General features: G+C 51.8%; 1 protein-coding gene across 1 annotated transcript in view; it reads left to right on the top strand.

The window, feature by feature from the left end:
• The window catches only part of cdc37 (cell division cycle 37 homolog (S. cerevisiae)), a 30,681-nt gene extending 23,884 nt beyond the window's left edge, over nucleotides 1-6,797 (top strand). The window contains exons 6-8 of the mRNA XM_038784790.1: nucleotides 257-439; nucleotides 2,732-2,803; nucleotides 5,399-6,797. Of these exons, the coding sequence (XP_038640718.1) occupies nucleotides 257-439; nucleotides 2,732-2,803; nucleotides 5,399-5,545 (402 nt within the window). The 3' untranslated portion in view covers nucleotides 5,546-6,797. The remainder of the gene's footprint in view (nucleotides 1-256; nucleotides 440-2,731; nucleotides 2,804-5,398) is intronic.
• Nucleotides 6,798-19,851: the final 13,054 nt, after the last annotated feature.

Below are 19,851 nucleotides of genomic sequence, written 5' to 3'. Positions count from 1 at the left end.
TCCTCCCCATGGTATTCCAGTCTGATTGGGATGACGGTCAACATTGCTTAGCCATTTTGTTTTCTGTTTTTACGGGTGTATTGGCTTTTAGCGATGAGTATTGTTTGTGATTCCCAGCTGCAGGATGGGGAATAGCAGCTTTGGTAAGGAGCCTGTGCAACCTGGCGAATTGTGTAGGGGAGAGGGGCCTGAATGATAAAATCACTGTGTCCAACTGATGTTGATTTGATGTTTTAAACTGCTTCCCTTTTTACAGACAGCAGATAAACAATATATTGATGCATTTAATGATGAGCTTGGAGCATTTAAGGAGAGGGTCAAAGGTCGTGCTCAGGCAAGGATAGAAAAGGCAATGAAGGAGTACGAAGAGGAGGAGCGTCAGAAACGGCTGGGACCTGGTGGGCTCGATCCTGTGGAGGTGTACGAAAGCCTGCCCGTGGTGAGGGGATTATTTATTAATGATGCCTTGACTCTCTGGAGGATTAACTGAGGATTTACATCAAAGACCTATTCGATACGTGATTTTTGTTCCTGTTTTCTTCCCGTTCCAACTGTGTCCCTGCTGGAGCCTGCCACCCTCCTATAGACTGGGGATTTTAGCTGAGTTTCTGTATCTGGGCAGTTCAGTCGCAAGTTCAAGTAGTTTCCTCACTTTCAACTTCTGGCACAATAGGTTCATGTCCCACCAAACCCCGGGCTGGTGTCTAAAAGGTTAGGTGTGGTTACTAACATAGGATGGAGCCATGGGTTTAAGTAGGGTGCTCTTTCCAAGGGTCGATGCAGATTCGATGTCCGAATGTCTCCTGCGCTGTAATGATTCTGTGATTGGGCTTCCAAATGACAAAAACTGGTATTGTGTAATTTCACTTCCTCGTCTGATTTTGGTTGACGTGGGAAAATGGAGGGAATTCTTGAGCTCAGTAAAAATCTTATCGTGCATCACATTGAAAGGAGCAACGTGCTTGAAATCTGAAATATAATTCGGCAAGGGCCTGATGGGATCTACCCCAGAACACTGAGGAAGGCAAGGGAAGAAATTGCTGGGGCCTTGACTGAAATCTTTCTGTCCTCACTTTCTATCCTCTGGGTGAGGTCCCAAAGGACTGGAGAATAGCTAATGTTCTTTTGTTTAAGAAGGGTAGCAATGATAATCCAGGAAATCACAGGCTGGTGAGCCCTACGTCAGTGGTAGGGAAATTATTGGAGCGGATTCTTCGAAACAGGATTTACTCACATTTGGAAGAAACTGTTTGAAGAGCGAGGGGCAGCATGGTTTAGTGAAGGGGAGATTGTGCCTCAATAACTTGATCGAGTTTTTCGAGGAAGTGACGATGATGATTGATGAAGATAGGTTGGACGTTGTCTACATGGACTTCGGTAAGGCATTTAACAAGGTGCCTCATGGCAGAGTGGTACAAAAGGTGAAATCGCACGGGATCAGAGGTGAGCTGGCAAGATGGATACAGAACTGGCTCGGTCATAGAAGACCGAGGGTAGCAGTGGAAGGGTGCTTTTGTGAATGGAAGGTTTGTGATTAATGGTATTCCGCAGGGATCAGTGCTGGGGATTTTGCTGTTTGTACTGTATATAAATGATTTGAAGGAAAATGTAACCGCTCTGATTAAGTTTGTGGACAACACAAAGATTGATGGAATTGTGAATATAGATTGGTTGGTGTCTTGGGCGGAGAGATGGCAGATGGAGTTTAATCCGGACAAATGTGAAGTGATGCATTTTGGACGGTCTAATACAGGTGGGAAATACACAGTAAATGGCAGAACCCTTGAGAGTGTTGATCGGCAAAGGGATCTGGGTGTACAGCTCCACAGGTCACAAAGTAGAGAAGGTAGTCAAGAAGGCATACGGCAATGCTTGCCTTCACTGGTCAGGGCATTGAGTACAAGAATTGGCAAGTCATGTTGCAGCTGTATAGAACCTTAGTTAGGCCACACTTGGAGTATAGTGTTCAATTCTGGTCGCCACACTACCAGAAGGATGTGGAGGCTTTAGAGAGGGTGCAGAAGAGATTTACCAGGATGTTGCCTGGTATGGAGGGAATTAGTTATGAGGAGAGGTTGGATAAACTCGGTTTGTTCTCACGGGAACAGCGGAGGTTGAGGGGCGACCTAATATAAATCTACAAAATTATGGGGCAGAGTAGATGGTCAGAAGCTTTTTCCCAGGGTGGAGGGGTCATTACGCGGGGACATAGGTTTAAGGTGCGAGGGGAAAGTTGCACAAGGGAAGTTTTTACACAGAGGGTAGTGGGTGCCTGGAACTCGCTGCCGGGGGAGGTGGATGAAGCAGGGACGATGGTGACGTTTACATGAATAGGATGGGAATGGAGAGGTACAGAACCCGGAAGTGCAGAAGGTTTTAGGTTAGACGGTCAGCGCAGGCTTGGAGGGCCGAATGGCCTGTTCCTCTGCTGTACTGGTCTTTGTTATAAAGAGGTGGAAATACTCGGCAGGCCAGGTGCTTTGGTGACGAGGGGTGTCTCTGATCGACGTCTCTGATCAGGAGAGTCACAGAGCTGAGAAACTTTCTCCACCTATTTCCAGCCTTTACTCAGGATTTTAAAAATGGCACTTATCTCTTCATAATCATTGATACTCATCATGAATCTTGGAATTAGCAATGATAGATTTCCAAATTGAAATAAATACTTGCATTAGTTTATCGGAGAGTTCCCCTTTTGCTGATTCTAATTTTGCCAAAATCTTCTTTGCAGGAGATGAAGAATTGCTTTGATTCAAAAGATATTCAGATGTTGCAGGATGAAATCAGCAAATTGGAACCAACAGTGAGTATTTTCACTAACCCAGCCCCCGACGTATCACTGACCCAGCCCCCGACGTATCACTGACCCAGCCCCCGACGTATCACCGACCCAGCCCCCGACGTATCACCGAGCCAGCCCCTGACGTATCGCTGACCCAGCCCCCGACGTATCACCGACCCAGCCCCCGACGTATCACGGACCCAGCCCCCGACGTATCGCCGGGGAAGAGAACGATCTTCTCAAATAAAGATTTCCTCTCCATCTCTACTTGGAAAAGGGAGACCCCTTATTATTCTGCCCCCTATTTCTAGATTCCCCACGAGGAGAAACTTCCGTTCAGTATCCACCCTGTCACGCCCCTGTACAACTTGTATATTTCAGTAACATCACCTCTCGTTCCTCTCAACCCCAGTCAGAAAAGGCCCAATCTGCTCAACCCGCCCTCAAAAAATAAACCCTTCAGTCCAGGAATCAGCCTGGTGAACGACCTGTGAACTGCCTCTAATGCAACTATACTAACACGATGTTCAGCACTCCAGGTGCACCAATGCCCTGGATAGTTGTAGTGAGCACTCGCTCCTTTTATACTCCATCTCTCTTGCAATAAAGGCATACAGTCCATTGCCTTCCTCATTACTTTTTTAAAATTTAGAGTACCCAATTCATTTCTTCCAATTAAGGGGCAATTTAGCGTGACCAATCCACCTACCCTGCACATCTTTGGGTTGTGGGGGTGAGACCCATGCAGACACGGGGAGAATGTGCAAACTCCACACGGACAGAGACCCAGAGCTGGGATGGGACCTCAGCACCGTGAGGCAGCAGGGCTAACCACTGCGCTACCACCTTCCTCATGACTGCTGTACCTGCATGCACAACCCATTGTGATTCATGTATGTGGCCGCCCAAATTCCCCTCTTGCAGTATTCTGCATTGCCCACCAATTTAAATATTCTGCTTTTCTATTTTTCATGCCAAAGTGCGCAACCTCACGTTTTCCCACGTTATACTCACATTGCCCCCTACCTCGGCAGCCAGTCCCTCTCCTACCTCGGCAGCCGGGTCCCTCCCCTACCTCGGCAGCCGGTCCTTCCCCTACCTCGTCAGCCGTTCCCTCCCCTACCTCGGCAGCCGGTCCCTCCCCTACCTCGGCAGCCAGTCCCTCTCCTACCTCGGCAGCCGGTTCCCTCCCCTACCTCGGCAGCCGGTTCCCTCCCCTACCTCGGCAGCCGCTCCCTCCCCTACCTCGGCAGCCGGTCCCTCCCCTACCTCGGCAGCCGGTCCCTCCCCTACCTCGGCAGCCGGGTCCCTCCCCTACCTCGGCAGCCGGGTCCCTCCCCTACCTCGGCAGCCGGGTCCCTCCCCTACCTCGGCAGCCGGTCCCTCCCCTACCTCGGCAGCCGATCCCTCCCCTACCTCGGCAGCCGGGTCCCTCCCCTACTTCGGCAGCCGGTTCCCTCCCCTACCTCGGCAGCCGGTCCCTCCCCTACCTCGGCAGCCGGGTCCCTCCCCTACCTCGGCAGCCGGGTCCCTCCCCTACCTCGGCAGCCGGGTCCCTCCCCTACCTCGGCAGCCGGGTCCCTCCCCTACCTCGGCAGCCGGGTCCCTCCCCTACCTCGGCAGCCGCTCCCTCCCCTACCTCGGCAGCCGCTCTCTCCCCTACCTCGTCAGCCGCTCCCTCCCCTACCTCGTCAGCCGCTCCCTCCCCTACCTCGGCAGCCGCTCCCTCCCCTACCTCGGCAGCCGCTCCCTCCCCTACCTCGGCAGCCGCTCCCTCCCCTACCTCGGCAGCCGCTCCCTCCCCTACCTCGGCAGCCGCTCCCTCCCCTACCTCGGCAGCCGCTCCCTCCCCTACCTCGGCAGCCGCTCCCTCCCCTACCTCGGCAGCCGCTCCCTCCCCTACCTCGGCAGCCGCTCCCTCCCCTACCTCGGCAGCCATTTTTAAGGCCCGAAGACACAAACCATCAGGTCCCGAATTTGTGTCAGTCTTCAGTCCCATTAATGTTGCTTCTGCTTGGGCGCAGTGGTTAGCACTGCTGCCTCATGGCACCGAGGACCCGGGTTTGATCCCGGCTCTGGGTCTCTGTCCGTGTGGAGTTTGCACATTCTCCCCGTGTCTGCATGAGTCTCACCCCACAAGCCGAAGATCTGCAGGGTAGGTGGATTGGCCACGCTGAATTGCCCCTTAATTGGAAAAAAAAATTGGGTACTCTAAATTTATTAGGAAAACATTTTGCTTCTGCTTTCTCTCTGCTGATGGTGGTTGTTTTTAGTTCCTCCCTCTTGTTCACCTTTTTTTTTGTTGTCATTGGGATTCTTTTAGTGTTGTCTACTGGGAAGACACATACAAAATATACTTTAACACTAAACACTACAAGTGGTCTGTGTCTCTGACTCTCTGGTCATTGGGGCTGGCCGTGTCGGGATATTGAACCAGGTCTTTCTTGTGATGACCTTGGTGAGCATCTGTCCTTCTGATACACTCGACACACCTCCCAAAAAAAACAATCCTGGGGTATTTGAGGGAATCCTGAAGCTCTGCTATAGTTTTCACTGCCTTCTGTGGGAGAGCAGGTTTGTATATTGTTGAAACTGAATGCACTGTGCTGTTTCCAGGAAGCCAAATACCATATGCAGCGCTGTATTGACTCGGGGCTTTGGATACCGAATGCAAAGGATGCAGAGGAAGAAGGAGAGAAGAGTGCAGAGGATGATGATCCTGTTTATGAAGAAGTTAAAAAAGAAAGCAGTGAAGAAAAATAAACCTATTTTCTGTTTCTATATCTCCTAGTTTAAAATGCTGTGTTGAGTTACAGACTACATCCTGTTCACTGACCCATAGGGGTTCACGTATGTTCAATATGTAAATCTATTGAATGAAAGGTTAAAGTCCTATACAAATCAACTGCTTTTTGTATGAAAACACAAGTTTTGAGAGCATGCAGGCTGCTTTACTCTTTTGCAGTAACTCTGGATCAGCTGGCATCTGTGCAAGTGAAACCTTCTCGATTGTCCGAGCGGCTGACTGCTTTCCCCATTGCTTCATTGAGTTAGTGCACGCCCTTCCGTGTGCGCTGAGCGGTGGAGCTGGGGAGGAGCCAGGTTCAGCTCCTGATATGTGCTGGGTTACCCCATTGTGACTCTGCACTGATATCCTCCTGAGCAGCCTCCCACCTCTCGCTGCTGAGTCCTGTGCAGCGAAATAGGTTTCCTGGGAGAGGTACTGGAGAGAGAAAGAGAGCATACGAGCTGCCATTGCCTATGGAAGCAGACCCACACCCACACCCCCCCCCCCCCACACACACACACACACACACACTGTCTTCATGAGAGGAAGAAATAATGTTCGGAAAGAATCCTTGGGTTGTTGAAATTCTTGCAAGAAGCATGATGGGGGTGTCTGGAAATCTCACTTATTTGATGTGTAATTAAAATTGGAACAGGAATATGGTGGGGTGGGGGTGATGGAAAATTAAAAGCAGAATCCCTGAATGAAAATATTGCTGACACTAAAATGCTTTTACAATCCTGACTGGCAATGACTTTATATTTGAGTGTCCTTGCTGCACGGGTCCTTTAGCTCCCTCAGTCTGAACACTTGCTGTGAGGTGAAGGGAACTTAACGACTGGCAAAATTGGTTCTGAATTTTGAGTGCCTGGTTTCACGTACAAGGTCTTTATTTTGTCAGCTTGACAAAGGAGCTTGGAAAAGGGAATTCCATCAGTCTCCATTCCGTGCATTTGTTTTCAATTCTTTTAAACTCTTGTTGAAACCATAATAGTATTCTCCATACCGGGTTTGACTTGTTACATTGTCTTCGCATATTTGAAAGAATCCTGTGTGCTGCACAGATAATGGTTCAGATTATTCTGCTGGGGCCAGTGTTGCTGATGCTGCCTGCTATGGTGACCTGTTTGATCTGAGGTGGTTGCTGCTTACGAGCGAGGTAGTGGTTGTAACCTTTGTTTCTTGTTTTGACTACCATGTATGCAAATAAAGATACGATGCAGTAAATTATTGTCTTGGCGTTGTGTGGACAATACCGGATAACTTTGTGCACATTTTTAAAAAAATGTTAAAATTTAGAGTACCCAACTCCAATTTTCCATTTTTTCCAATTATGGGGCAATTTAGCGTGGCCAATCCACCTACCCTGCACATCTTTTGGGGTGTGGGGGCGAAACCCACGCAAGAGGGGAGAATGAGCAAATGCCACACGGACAGTGACCCAGAGCCTGAATCGAACCTGGGACTTCGGTGCCGTGAGGCAGCAGTGTTAACCACTGCGCCGCCGTGCCTCCCTCTTTGTGCACATTTAAACTCTCGAAATTAGTCGTTTCTGTCCTAGATATCACTTTTAGTGCAGTGTTAACAGGGATCCACGATCTAAACTCTTGCTGGTCAGGTTGATGGTGTATCTGTTTGAGCACTACGCATGTTGGTGTTCTGTGAAGAGATTTTCTTCACGCTTTACAGCTCCATTATTACCCTGTTCGTATGCACATTTCCAAGCTACCAGCTAACTCTCGGGAAGTGAATTTCTGTTCTGGATCCTTGTTCATGTTTTTGTCCTAGGTTCAATTCCACTTTTGATTTACGTTGAGTTTCGGCGGTGTGTGTACAACTGTTGGCCTCAATATCTTTAGTCTGGGATATCTTCATCGACCGCTTCGAACTTGGACTAAGGGAGACCGTTTAAATTATTGGTAAAGACCTGGAATAGATCAAGACTAATCCAAATCTATAACTCAGCAGACTGGGGGACCTCTGGTGGCAGCGCACAAGGTGGCTCCCGTCTGAGTACTTGGTTTTATTTACGCCCTTTTTGCCCAGTTTCTGGGGATGTTTTGACCTGAAATTGATGTTACCACATGAGGTAAATGCCAAGAAAGACGAGGGCAAATTAAAAAATCACTGATAGAAATTCTTTGGTGGATTTGGAGGCATCTCGGTGGAGAAAATGGCAGAGGCTGCACCCGTGACTCCGTCCACGATGCTTGCCGGCGGCTTAGCCGTGGAGTTTGAGGACAACAGGAGGGTTGTGGTAAGTCAATAAGAGGATGCCTTAGCTCCTATCCGATCAAAGTTGGAAAAGATCTCTGATCGGTAAACGAGCTTGGTGGGGCAGCACGGTGGCCTAGTGGTTATCACAACCGCCTCACGGCGCTGAGGTCCCAGGTTCGATCCCGGCTCTGGGTCACTGTCCGTGTGGAGTTTGCACATTCTCCCCGTGTCTGCGTGGGTTTCGCCCCCACAACCCAAAAATGTGCAGAGTAGGTGGATTGGCCATGCTAAATTGCCCCTTAATTGGAAAAAATAATTGGGTAATCTAAATTTTAAAAAAAAAACGAGCTTGGTGGGCGATTAGGGGAGTGGAGGCGGATCTTTCAAAGCGCAGCGAACAAATCGCCTCGCTAGAGTCTCAGATCACCCTGATGGACGGTGAGATTAAAGCACAGAGGGCCAAGATGTAGAGAACCGGGATGGGAGGCAGAATCTCATAATTATGTGGTTGCCTTGGGAGGCCCAACTCTCTCAAAGTCCTTCTCGGGGAGGGTTGGTTCACATCGCTTCCCAAACTGGATCGAGCCCATCGGATACTCTGGCCGAAGCCCCGGCCTAAAGAACCACCTCGGGAAGTTGTTGTTTGTTTCCACAGCTTCCAGGAGATGGAACTGTCCCTGAAATAGGCTGAGGAACATTGGGATTACAAGTGGGAAGGTCCCGCCATCAGTATTTACCAGGACGTCTGAGCTGAGAAAGAAGCAGGAGGCGTTTAACAAGGCCGAAGCCACCGTGTACAAATATAGAGTTTGGTTTGGGGTGGTGTATCCGAGTCAGCTCGGATCCGAGTGACTTATGAGACAAAACATGGGCTTGGTTCGAGTTCATGGTGTTTTTTTTTCTTTTATAAATTTAGAGTACCCAATTCATTTTTTCCAATTAAGGGGCAATTTAGCGTGGCCAATCCACCTACCCTGCACATCTTTGGGTTGTGGGGACGAAGCCCACTCAAACACGGGGCGAATGTGCAAACGCCACACGGACAGTGGCCTAGAGCCAGGATCGAACCTGGGACCTCGGGGCCATGGGACTGCAGGGCTAACCCACTGCGCCACCGTGCTGCCCTGAGTTCATCGTGTTTTTGTGGGGTTTATGGTTGTTGGGGATGGGCAAATGGGAGTGGACAGTTGTGGGGGTTCCTTGTACATACGTGTTTGTATTTGTATGTTCTTGGGTGATATAATTGTTTCACATGTTGGTGGGGGGCTGAATGTTACGAGGCGTGTTCTTTGTATTAAGGTTGCTATGGGGAATATATAGCTTCCAGTTGGAATATGATGTTTGAAGAGTTTTGTCCTACTTGCGTTTTCTGCTTGGGCAGTATGTATTTTCCCCTGGGTGGGGGCTGGCCTGCTAGCTGGAGAGTTTGCTAGTTAACAGGAGTGAAGTGATGGGAGTGCAGCTCATTATACTAGTTTGGTGTGGGATAATCAGCTTCTTGCTTTGGGGGGTTAGGGTTAGTGGGGGGGGGGGGGGGTTAATCTGTTTTGTGCTTATTGGAATGTAAATTTGGGTGTGGTGTTTAAGGGTGGGGATGGGGGTTACGTTAGTTTGCTGATGGCGACTACAGATCTCTTGGTTTTGTCTTGCTGGTGGGTTTGGTGGCCGTCTTTTTCCCCTTTTTCGGATGGTCACCTGGAATATAAGTGGTTGGGTGGTCCAGCGAAAAGGTTGGGGGTATGCGCTAAACTGAAAAGGTTGAGCGCTGATGTGTTTCTGGAGGAGACCCATTTGCGGATAAGGGACCAGACCATGTTGCAGAAGGGGTGCGTGAACCAGTGTTTCATTCGGGCTTTGCTGGTAGGGCTCGAGGGCCAGCGATTGTGATTAATAAACCTGTTCCATTTTCGGCTACTGGTGGGAGATATGTTATGGTCAGTGGGCCTTTGGCGCTTTGGTGGTCCTGGTCAATGCTCATGCGGCAAACTGGGATGATAGAGTTTGTTAGAAGGTTGCTGGCGTCCATTCCTGACTTGGACTCGCATCTACTAACCTTGAGGGAAGAATTCTAACTCTGTCCTCGATCTGAATTTGGATTGGTGTCCAGGTCGCTGACTCGGACAGGGTTGGCAAAGATGGTGTTGGCTTTTATACAGCAGATGTGGCAGGGAGGCACATCCATGGCGTCTTTTGAATCTGAGGGAGAAGGATTTTTCATTTTTTCCCATGTGTATTGGGTGTATTCACGGATTGACTTTTTTCTGGTGGGTGAAGGGGCGGGGTATTCGGCTGTTGTGATTTTGGACCATGGACTCCACACTTTGGATTTGGTCCGACAGTCTGGTTCCCCTCCGCGCCCACCGCGTAGGGTATGCACCGCGTAGGGTATGCACCGCGTAGGGTATGCACCGCGGAGGGTATGCACCGCGTAGGGTATGCACCGCGTAGGGTATGCACCGCGTAGGGTAGGCACCGCGTAGGGTAGGCACCGCGTAGGGTAGGCACCGCGTAGGGTAGGCACCGCGTAGGGTAGGCACCGCGGAGGGTAGGCACCGCGGAGGGTAGGCACCGCGGAGGGTAGGCACCGCGGAGGGTAGGCACCGTGGAGGGTAGGCACCGTGGAGGGTAGGCACCGTGGAGGGTAGGCACCGTGGAGGGTAGGCACCGCGGAGGGTAGGCACCGCGGAGGGTAGGCACCGCGGAGGGTAGGCACCGCGGAGGGTAGGCACCGCGGAGGGTAGGCACCGCGGAGGGTAGGCACCGCGGAGGGTAGGCACCGCGGAGGTTGCATACACTGTTAGCTGATAAAGGATTTTTCAAATGTATATCCTCCTCCATTCAGGAATGTGTCAATTTAACTAGAGCGAGTCTTCATCACCCTCTACGCTATGGCAACCTTTTTTTTTCTTATGAATTTAGAGACCCAATCATTTTTTCCAATTAAGGGGCAATTTAGCGTGGCCAATCCACCTACCCTGCACATCTTTGGGTTGTGGGGATGAGACTCACACAGACACGGGGAGAATGTGCAAACTCCACACGGACAGTGACCCAGGGCCCGGGATTCAAACCCGGGTCCTCAGCGCCGTGAGGCAGCAATGCTAACCACTGTGCCGCCGTGCTGCCCCACTATGGCAACCTTTAAGGTGGCTATTAGGGGGGAGATGGTCTCCTGTGAGTGGAATGGCAAAGGCAGACGCACTCCATCCTTGATTGGAATTGTTATTAACAGGTAAGGTGGTAAGTCAGCTGCGATGCTCGAAGGTGATATTTTCTGTGTACGAGGCAAAGGCAGGAGGTCGCCTGTTAGCTCATCAGCTGAGGTGGCAGACAGCTTGGCGTGAGATTAGGGAGTCGGTGCCAGTTTGGTTTCCACTCCGCTTAAAGTCAACACGGCTTTCGAAGCATTCTATAAGAATCTGTATAGATCACAGCCCCGGAGGAGTGTTCAGTTATCGTGGAGTTTTTAGATGGGTTGTCCTTACCATTCCTTATGGAATTAACATTTCATATCAGCTTCTCAGCTCCAGGGTCCCAGGTTCGGTTCCTGGACCCACTCCCCACTCCCAGCACCGCCCTGCGGACTCCTCTCCCCAGGCCCAGCACCGCCCTGCGGACCCCCCTCCCCAGGCCCAGCACCGCCCTGCGGACCCCCTCCCCACTCCCACCACCACCCTGCGGACCCCCTCCCCAGGCCCAGCACCGCCCTGCAGACCCCCCCTCCCCACTCCCAGCACCGCCCTGCGGACCCCCCTACCCAGGCCCAGCACCGCCCTGCGGACCCCCCTCCCCAGGCCCAGCACCGCCCTGCGGACCCCCCTCCCCAGGCCCAGCACCGCCCTGTGGATACCCTCCCCAGGCCCAGCACCGCCCTGCGGACCCCCTCCCCACTCCCAGCACCGCCCTGCAGACCCCCCTCTCCAGGCCCAGCACCGCCCTGCGTACCCCCCTCCCCACTCCCACCACCACCCTGCGGACGCCCCCTCCCCAGGCCCACCACCACCCTGCGGACCCCCCTCCCCACTCCCAGCACCGCCCTGTGGATCCCCACTCCCAGCATTGCCCTGCGGACTCCCTCCCCAGGCCCACCACCACCCTGCGGACCCCCCTCCCCAGGCCCAGCACCGCCCTGCGGACCCCCCTCCCCAGGCCCAGCACCACCCTGCGGACCCCCCTCCCCACCACCCTGGGACCCCCCTCCCCAGGCCCAGTACCACCCTGCGGACCCCCCTCCCCACTCCCACCACCGCCCTGCGGACGCCCCTCCCCACTCCCAGCACCGCCCTACAGACCCCCCTCCCCAGGCCCAGCACCGCCCTGCAGACCCCCCTCCCCAGCATTGCCCTGCGGACCCCCTCCCCAGGCCCAGCACCGCCCTGCAGACCCCCCTCCCAGCATTGCCCTGCGGACCCCCTCCCCAGGCCCACCACCACCCTGTGGACCCCCCTCCCCAGGCCCAGCACTATCCTGAGGACCCCCCTCCCCACTCCCAGCACCGCCCTGCAGACCCCCTCCCCACCACCCTGGGACCCCCCTCCCCAGGCCCACCACCACCCTGGGACCCCCCTCCCCAGGCCCAGCACCACCCTGCGGACCCCCCTCCCCACTCCCAGCACCGCCCTGCGGACCCCCCTCCCCAGGCCCAGCACCGCCCTGCGGATCCCCTCCCCAGGCCCAGCACCGCCCTGCGGACCCCCCCTCCCCACTCCCAGCACCACCCTCCGGATCCCCCTCCCCAGGCCCAGCACCGCCCTGTGGACCCCCTCCCCACTCCCAGCACCGCCCTCCGGACCCCCCTCCCCACTCCCAGCACCGCCCTGCGGACCCCCCTCCCCACTCCCACCACCACCCTGCGGACCCCCCTCCCCACTCCCACCACCGCCCTGCGGACCCCCTTCCCCACTTCCAGCACCACCCTGCGGACCCCCTCCCCACTGCCCTGCGGACCCCCTCCCCACCACCCTGCGGACCCCCTCCCCACCACCCTGGGACCCCCCTCCCCAGGCCCAGCACCACCCTGCGGACCCCCCTCCCCAGGCCCAGCACCACCCTGCGGACCCCCCTCCCCAGCATTGCCCTGCAGACCCCCCTCCCCAGGCCCAGCACCGCCCTGCGGACCCCCCTCCCCAGGCCCAGCACCGCCCTGCGGACCCCCCTCCCACTCCCAGCACCGCCCTGCGGACCCCCCTCCCCAGACCCAGCACCGCCCTGCAGACCCCCCTCCCCAGGCCCAGCACCGCCCTGCGGACCCCCCTCCCCACTCCCAGCACCGCCCTGCGGACCCCCCTCCCCAGGCCCAGCACCGCCCTGCGGACCCCCCTCCCCAGGCCCAGCACCGCCCTGCGGACCCCCCTCCCCACTCCCAGCACCACCCTGTGGATCCCCTCCCCACTCCCAGCACCGCCCTGTGGACCCCCCTCCCCACTCCCAGCACCGCCCTGTGGACCCCCCTCCCCACTCCCACCACCGCCCTCCGGACCCCCTCCCAAGCCCACCATCTCAGTGCTGGTGTGCAGATCCTCCCAGTTTGCAGACCAGGCCTCCTGCCACCACCAGCCACTGGGTCCTTTCTGTCTCTCCCCCTCTTGTGCCCTTTTAAGCCTCCAGGTCCGCTCGTTACCGAACACATCTGCCTGTGGATCAACTTCCTTTCCCTAATCTGAAGCCTCCCTTTCCAAACCTTTGCACACTTTCCCTTTCTCTACCAGCCAGATGGATTGTCGCTAACCCCCATCTTGGTGACTCCTCTCTCCCTATGGCCATTTCTCTTCTAAGCGTCACATCTTTTGACACTCTTTCCACCTTCTCTGTTGTTTATACCCCTGTCGAATCTCCTATTCACCTCTTCACCGTGATCTGCATCTGCAATGATTCGCGTGCTTTCAAGTCGAAACTAAACTCTGCTAATCTGCAGTTCTCAGATTAAGTTTTTTTCTAAGCCTCGCTTCTCGGCCTTTTGGCTAAGATCTGGTCTGACTGTCTTGTGGGGACCATGCATTGGATTCAATTTGAATTGTTTTTTGGAGAGCAGGCTAGGTGCTGGATTAGAGTTTCGCCCCTGTCCACACTGAGCCCTGGCTTTGTAACTTAGAAAAAGTAATAAAAAAAACTTTTTGTAAGTACCCTCCAACTATTCTGAACTCTCCATTCCTTATCTCTAAAACATCAACATTTCTTAATTCCCTCTGATCCATGTTATCCAACCTCTCCCCAAACTGACAACCCTAAGCATTAAAAATAATCGCCTCTCCTCCCCAACTCTGCTCTATCCCCCAGCTGCGTGCTGACAGCTAGTGAATGATTTTGTCCTTGGCTGTTAGATCAGGTATGACCATGTGGAACAAACCATATCCCATTGTCTTCAGCCAAATTCCTTGGCAGGAATACCGTACAATGGGTCAACCTGGTGAAGCAACTGCACAGGACTCTTCTTAGGCCGTTCCTCAGGGTCGAGGATGACTTGCTTCCACTCCGGGGAAGTGGGTTCTGCAGTGGCTGAATAGTCCGATCCTGGATCTGCAGACTCTGCCACAGGTTTGGCAGGTGGTGTTTGATGAGGTGTGCGGGATGCTCTGAGTTCTGCTGTTTATTCTTGGCCTCCATGTGCTCCACCCCATGACGCCCGGGGTGATGATTGGCACCTTCATGGATGCTTCTCCAGTTTGTGCATTCTGAGGCCAGCCATTCCCACGTGTCGATGGGGTGTTGCATCTATTTAGGGAGGCTTTCAGAGTGTCCTTGTGGTGTGTCCTCTGCCCTCCTTGTGATCGCTTCTTATTGTGGACTCGGATGTGAGCACTTGTTTCAGGAGCATAGTGTAGGGCGTGTGGACAATGTGGCCCGGCCCATCGCAGCTGGTCAAGTGTGACCAGTGCCTCGATACTGGAGATATTAGCCTGGGATATTAGCTCACTTTGGTACATATATCGGCAGAATTTTACAGAGGCGACGTTGGTGATATCTCTCCAAGGATTTCAGGTGTTGCTGCATATTGTCCATGTTTCTGATGTCGACATGAGGGCAGGGACCACGGCTGCTTTGGAGACCATGAGTTTGGTGCTGGGCTTCAGGTCAGTCTTCGAATAATCTGCTGCTTAGGTGTATGAAGACTGCACTGGCGTATTGGAGTCCATGTCGCATTTCGTTGTCAATGTCCACTCGCACCGAGAGGAGGCTCCCGAGGTATGGAATATGATCCACATTGTCCAGGGGCTCACTTATGCATTGGTCGGTGGGGTGTGGTTGGGAGGGAGGGGGGGAGGGGGGGGGGGGGGGAGTTTTGTGTGGTAGGGGCAAGCTGCTGGGGAACCTCTGTTTTCCAGATGTTTTGTCTGAGGCCCATTTGCTTATATACCTCCGTGAACGAGTCTACAATGGTTTGTACTCAGCCTCTGTGCCCACAGCCGTTGTCTACGTACTGCAGCTCGATAGAGGTTGGAAGGGTCGACCTGGTGAAGCGACTTGCATGTCGAAAAACAGGGCTGCACGGTAGCATAGTGGTTAGCACTGTGGCTTCACAGCTCCAGGGTCCCAGGTTTGATTCCGGCTTGGGTCACTGTCTGTGCGGAGTCTGCACGTTCTCCCCGTGTGTGCGTGGGTTTCCTCCGGTTTCCCCCCACAGTCCAAAGATGTGCAGGTCAGGTGGATTGGCCGTGCTAAATTGCCCCTCAAAGGGCAGCACGGTGGCCTAGTGGTTAGCACAACCGCCTCACGACGCTGAGGTCCCAGGTTCGATCCCGGCTCTGGGTCACTGTCCGTGTGGAGTTTGCACGTTCTCCCCGTGTCTGCGTGGGTTTCGCCCCCACAACCCAAAAATGTGCAGAGTAGGTGGATTGGCCACGCTAAATTGCCCCTTAATAGAAAAAATAATTGGGTAATCTAAATTTAAAAAAAAAAACTAAATTGCCCCATAGTGTCTAAAAAGGGTAGGTGGGGTTACGGGGATAGGGTGGAGGCGGGGTTTAAGTCGGTGCTCTTTCCAAGAGCCGGTGCAGACTCAATGGGCTGAACGGCCTCCTTCTGCACTGTAAATTCTATGATTCTATGACCATAAGCAGCAAGTGATGGAGCTAAGCGATCCCACAACCTGGAAATCTCTCGCCTCAGTTGGCTAACTGTATTTAAAAGTGGATTTTGACCTTAGATGGGAGTTGCTTGAGTGGAGATAAAAGATAGCAGTTAGAAGTTGGTGTTTCATTGTTATTGGTAAGTGTTGTTTAGTTAATGAGTAATTGTAAGCTGTTTTTTTGTATTACAACACCAGGTTAAAGTCCAACATGTTTGTTTCAAACACTAGCTTTCGGAGCGCTGCTCCTTCCTCAGGTGACAAAGTTGTCATTCTTGTATGACAAAGTTATTTCAATCCTTGTGTTAGCAATAAAGTTTATTTTACCATATCCGTGTGCGTGAAATCACTCCTGGATCAAAATGTCCTTTCCCCACAATCTTGCAAATTAAATCAAATATCAAATCAGTTCTGCCCTGCTGTTTGAGCTGAAGCTACAGTGCGATATCCATTAATGGGTGGGTATTCCTGTGGATAATTACAGGGTGATACTGTCACGATTTGATGATGCCTTTCTGATTTGATCATGTGACAAAGCAACACAACATGTATCTGAATCCCATTAAGATTCCAGCTTGTCCACATTGAAGTTGCTATTTGTTGGTGGAGCCACCAGAGGGAGCAGCCTGACAGCCCACAAACTCCTCAAATCCCAACTTTTGATTTGGTGCAGAAAAATTAAAGATAGACGCAGAGGTTGTGTGTTCCTGACAGTTATAACCCGCACGGGTCCTACGGGTGGGAATCATACCCCATACGGAATACGATAAGGGGGTGGGGGACCTCTATCAATGTCTGGCTATGTATAAATAGAGTTGGCCAGGAAGGCACTGACTAGTGAAGACCCAGTAATGAAATGAAAATCGCTTATTGTCACGAGTAGGCTTCAATGAAGTCACTGTGAAAAGCCCCTAGTCGCCACATTCCGGCACCTGTTCGGGGAGGCTGGTACGGGAATCGAACTATGCTGCTGGCCTGCCTTGGTCTGCTTTCAAAGCCAGCGATTTAGCCCAGTGAGCTAAACCAGCCCCTGTAGGGAGTTACTAAAGCTGAATATAGTAATAATCTTTATTAGTCTCACAAGTAGGCTTACATTAACGCTGTAATGAAGTTACTGTGAAAAGCCCCTAGTTGCCACATTCCGGCGCCTGTTCGGGTACACAGAGAGAGAATTCAGAATGTCCAATTCACCTAACAAACACATCTTTCGGGATTTGTGGGAGGAAACCGGAGCACCCGGAGGAAACCCACGCAGACACGGGGAGAACGTGCAGACTCCTCACAGGCAGTGACACAAGCCGGGAATCGAACCCGGGACCCTGGAGCTGTGAAGCAACAGTGCTAACCACCCAATAGTAAAGTGTAAAATAAAGTAAGTTTTTGTTTCTACAGACTCAGTGTGGAATCTTCGTGGCTCTGACAAGACTGACAATGGCTCTTTTTGCAGGAAGGCCCCATCGACCAATCTGTCCTAGTATAACCTTTGCACGTTCCCATTGGTCGAACGTTTTGGTTTAAGATACAATGAATTGGATACAGTGCTCCAATTAGAATCCCACCCTGTGCCGGAGGAAACTGAAAACTACTTGGTGTTTTTGTACCCCTGTGTCCCAATCATACAGCTCTTTATTCCTTCCATACAATTTTCCAACAGGCCGTAGATTTGGGGCAGATGTTAGTGATTTAGTTTGTTCAAAATGAAGCACTCAGTTTATATTCTATCTTGCTGCACACAGTCAAGATTACTTCCACAATCATAACCTCTCATTGCCAATATGTTTGCCATATTTAATCAACAAAGATATTGAGATCCCTCTATTCCAGATTCTACAAGGTTACATGCTTCATTTTAATGGTTTCATGCATTAACTTGGATATCAATTTCCACTCATCGAAGCATTAAAGCTCTGTGAATCCATTTGGATGATATCTGACCCCTCTCCCTCGGAACGTATTACCTTCCCACACAATACAGTGTGGTCAGCAATCCCATATCAAGGTCACTGCTGTGCACGGTAACTTGCACCGAGTGAGACTGGTCCCAGTGGAGACCCCCATTGCAGCCAAACCTGAGTCATTTCTATTTCTGGTTGGTTTTTTTTTCTTTCCTATTGTGTAACTGATGCTTTCCTCCAGCTCCAGTCTTCAATGTCTCAGCCCTTCACTTTGTTTCAAGTACAGAAAATTCTGGAAATTAAGTGACGATCACTGGTATGAAAAAGGCGTTGGCATGATTTTCTCCAACAGTTGGTGATTTTTGCTTTTGTTGCCAGGTTTTTCTCGCTGCTTTAGCTGAAGTATTGCACAAAGATATCACTGGAGCCAATGGAATTTACCAATAGCCCCTTTCATTGGGGCTATTACCACTAAAACCAATCCTGATATCCACATTGTTGTGTATTTCAGCAAACACCATTGGATTTTATCTTATGCAGAAAGGTTGGATAGGTTGTGCTTCTTTCCAGTAATGTTGAGAAGAGTGAGGGCTGATTTGATTGAAGTCCACAAGATGCTGAATGGTATTGACAAGGTGTATGTGGCAAGAATGTTTCCTCTTGTGGTTGAGTGCAGAACTAGGGGGCACAGTTTTAATATGGGTCGCCCATTCTGCAATCGTATCTTTGCCATTATTTTTCTTTAAATATAGAGTGCCCAATTATTGCTTTTTTCAATTAAGGGGCAATTTAGCAGGGCCAATCCACCTCGCTTGCGCATCTTTGGCTTGTGGGAGGGCAGCACGGTGGCAGAGTGGGTTAGCTCTGCTGCCTCACGGCGCCGAGGTCCCAGGTTCGCTCCCGGCCCTGGGTCACTGTCCGTGTGGAGTTTCCACATTCTCCCCGTGTCTGCGTGGGTCTCACCCCCACAACCCAAAGATGTGCAGGGTAGGTGGATTGGCCACGCTAAATTGCCCCTTAATTGGAAAAATAATAATTGGATACTCTAAATTGATTTTTAAATTTTTTTTGGAATCTTTGGGTTCTGAGGGTGAGACCCACGCAGACACGGGGAGAATATGCGAACTCCAAACTGGAACCCACCTCTTGGATTAGATTGGATTTGTTTATTGTCACGTGTACCGAGGTACAGTGAAAAGTATTTTTCTGCGAGCAGATCATGAAGTACATGAAAAGAAAAGGAAATAAAAGAAAATACATAATAGGGCAACACAAGATATACAACACAACACAATGTAACTACATAAGCACCGGCATCGGATGAAGCATACAGGGGTGTAGTGTTAATGAGGTCAGTCCATAAGAGGGTCGTTTAGGAGTCTGGTGACAGTGGGGAAGAAGCTGTTCTTGAGTCTGTTCGTGTGTGTTCTCAGACTTCTGTATCTCCTGCCCGATGGAAGAAGTTGGAAGAGTGAGTAAGCCGGGTGGGAGGGGTCTTTGATTATGCTGCCCGCTTTCCTCAGGCAGCGGGAGGTGTAGATAGTCAGTGGATGGGAGGCAGGTTCGAGTGATGGACTGGGCGGTATTCACGACTTTCTGAAGTTCCTTGCGGTCCTGGGCCGAGCAGTTGCCATACCAGGCTGTGATGGAGCCAGATAGGATGCTTTCTATAGTGCATCTGTAAAAGTTGGTAAGAGTTAATGTGGACATGCCGAATTTCCTTAGTTTCCTGAGGAAGTATAGGCGCTGTCTTGGTGCTTTCTTGGTGGTAGCGTCAACGTGAGTGGACCAGGACAGATTTTTGGTGATGTGCACCCCTAGGAATTTGAAACTGCTAACCATCTCCACCTCGGCCCCATTGATGCTGACAGGGGTGTGTACAGTACTTTGCTTCCTGAAGTCAATGGACAGCTCTTTAGTTTTGCTGGCATTGAGGGAGAGATTGTTGTCGCTGCACCACTCCACTAGGTTCTCTATCTCCCTCCTGTATTCTGACTTGTCGTTATTCGAGATCCGGCCCACTATGGTCATATCGTCAGCAAACATGTAGATGGAGTTGGAACCAAATTTTGCCACGCAGTCGTGTGTGTACAGGGAGTAGAGT

This window comes from Scyliorhinus canicula, chromosome 25, assembly GCF_902713615.1.
Source record: "Scyliorhinus canicula chromosome 25, sScyCan1.1, whole genome shotgun sequence".
In the NCBI taxonomy this organism is placed as follows: Eukaryota; Metazoa; Chordata; class Chondrichthyes; order Carcharhiniformes; family Scyliorhinidae; genus Scyliorhinus; species Scyliorhinus canicula.
The sequence above is the reverse complement of the archived record's forward strand: the minus strand, read 5'-3'. Positions and strand labels throughout refer to the sequence as shown.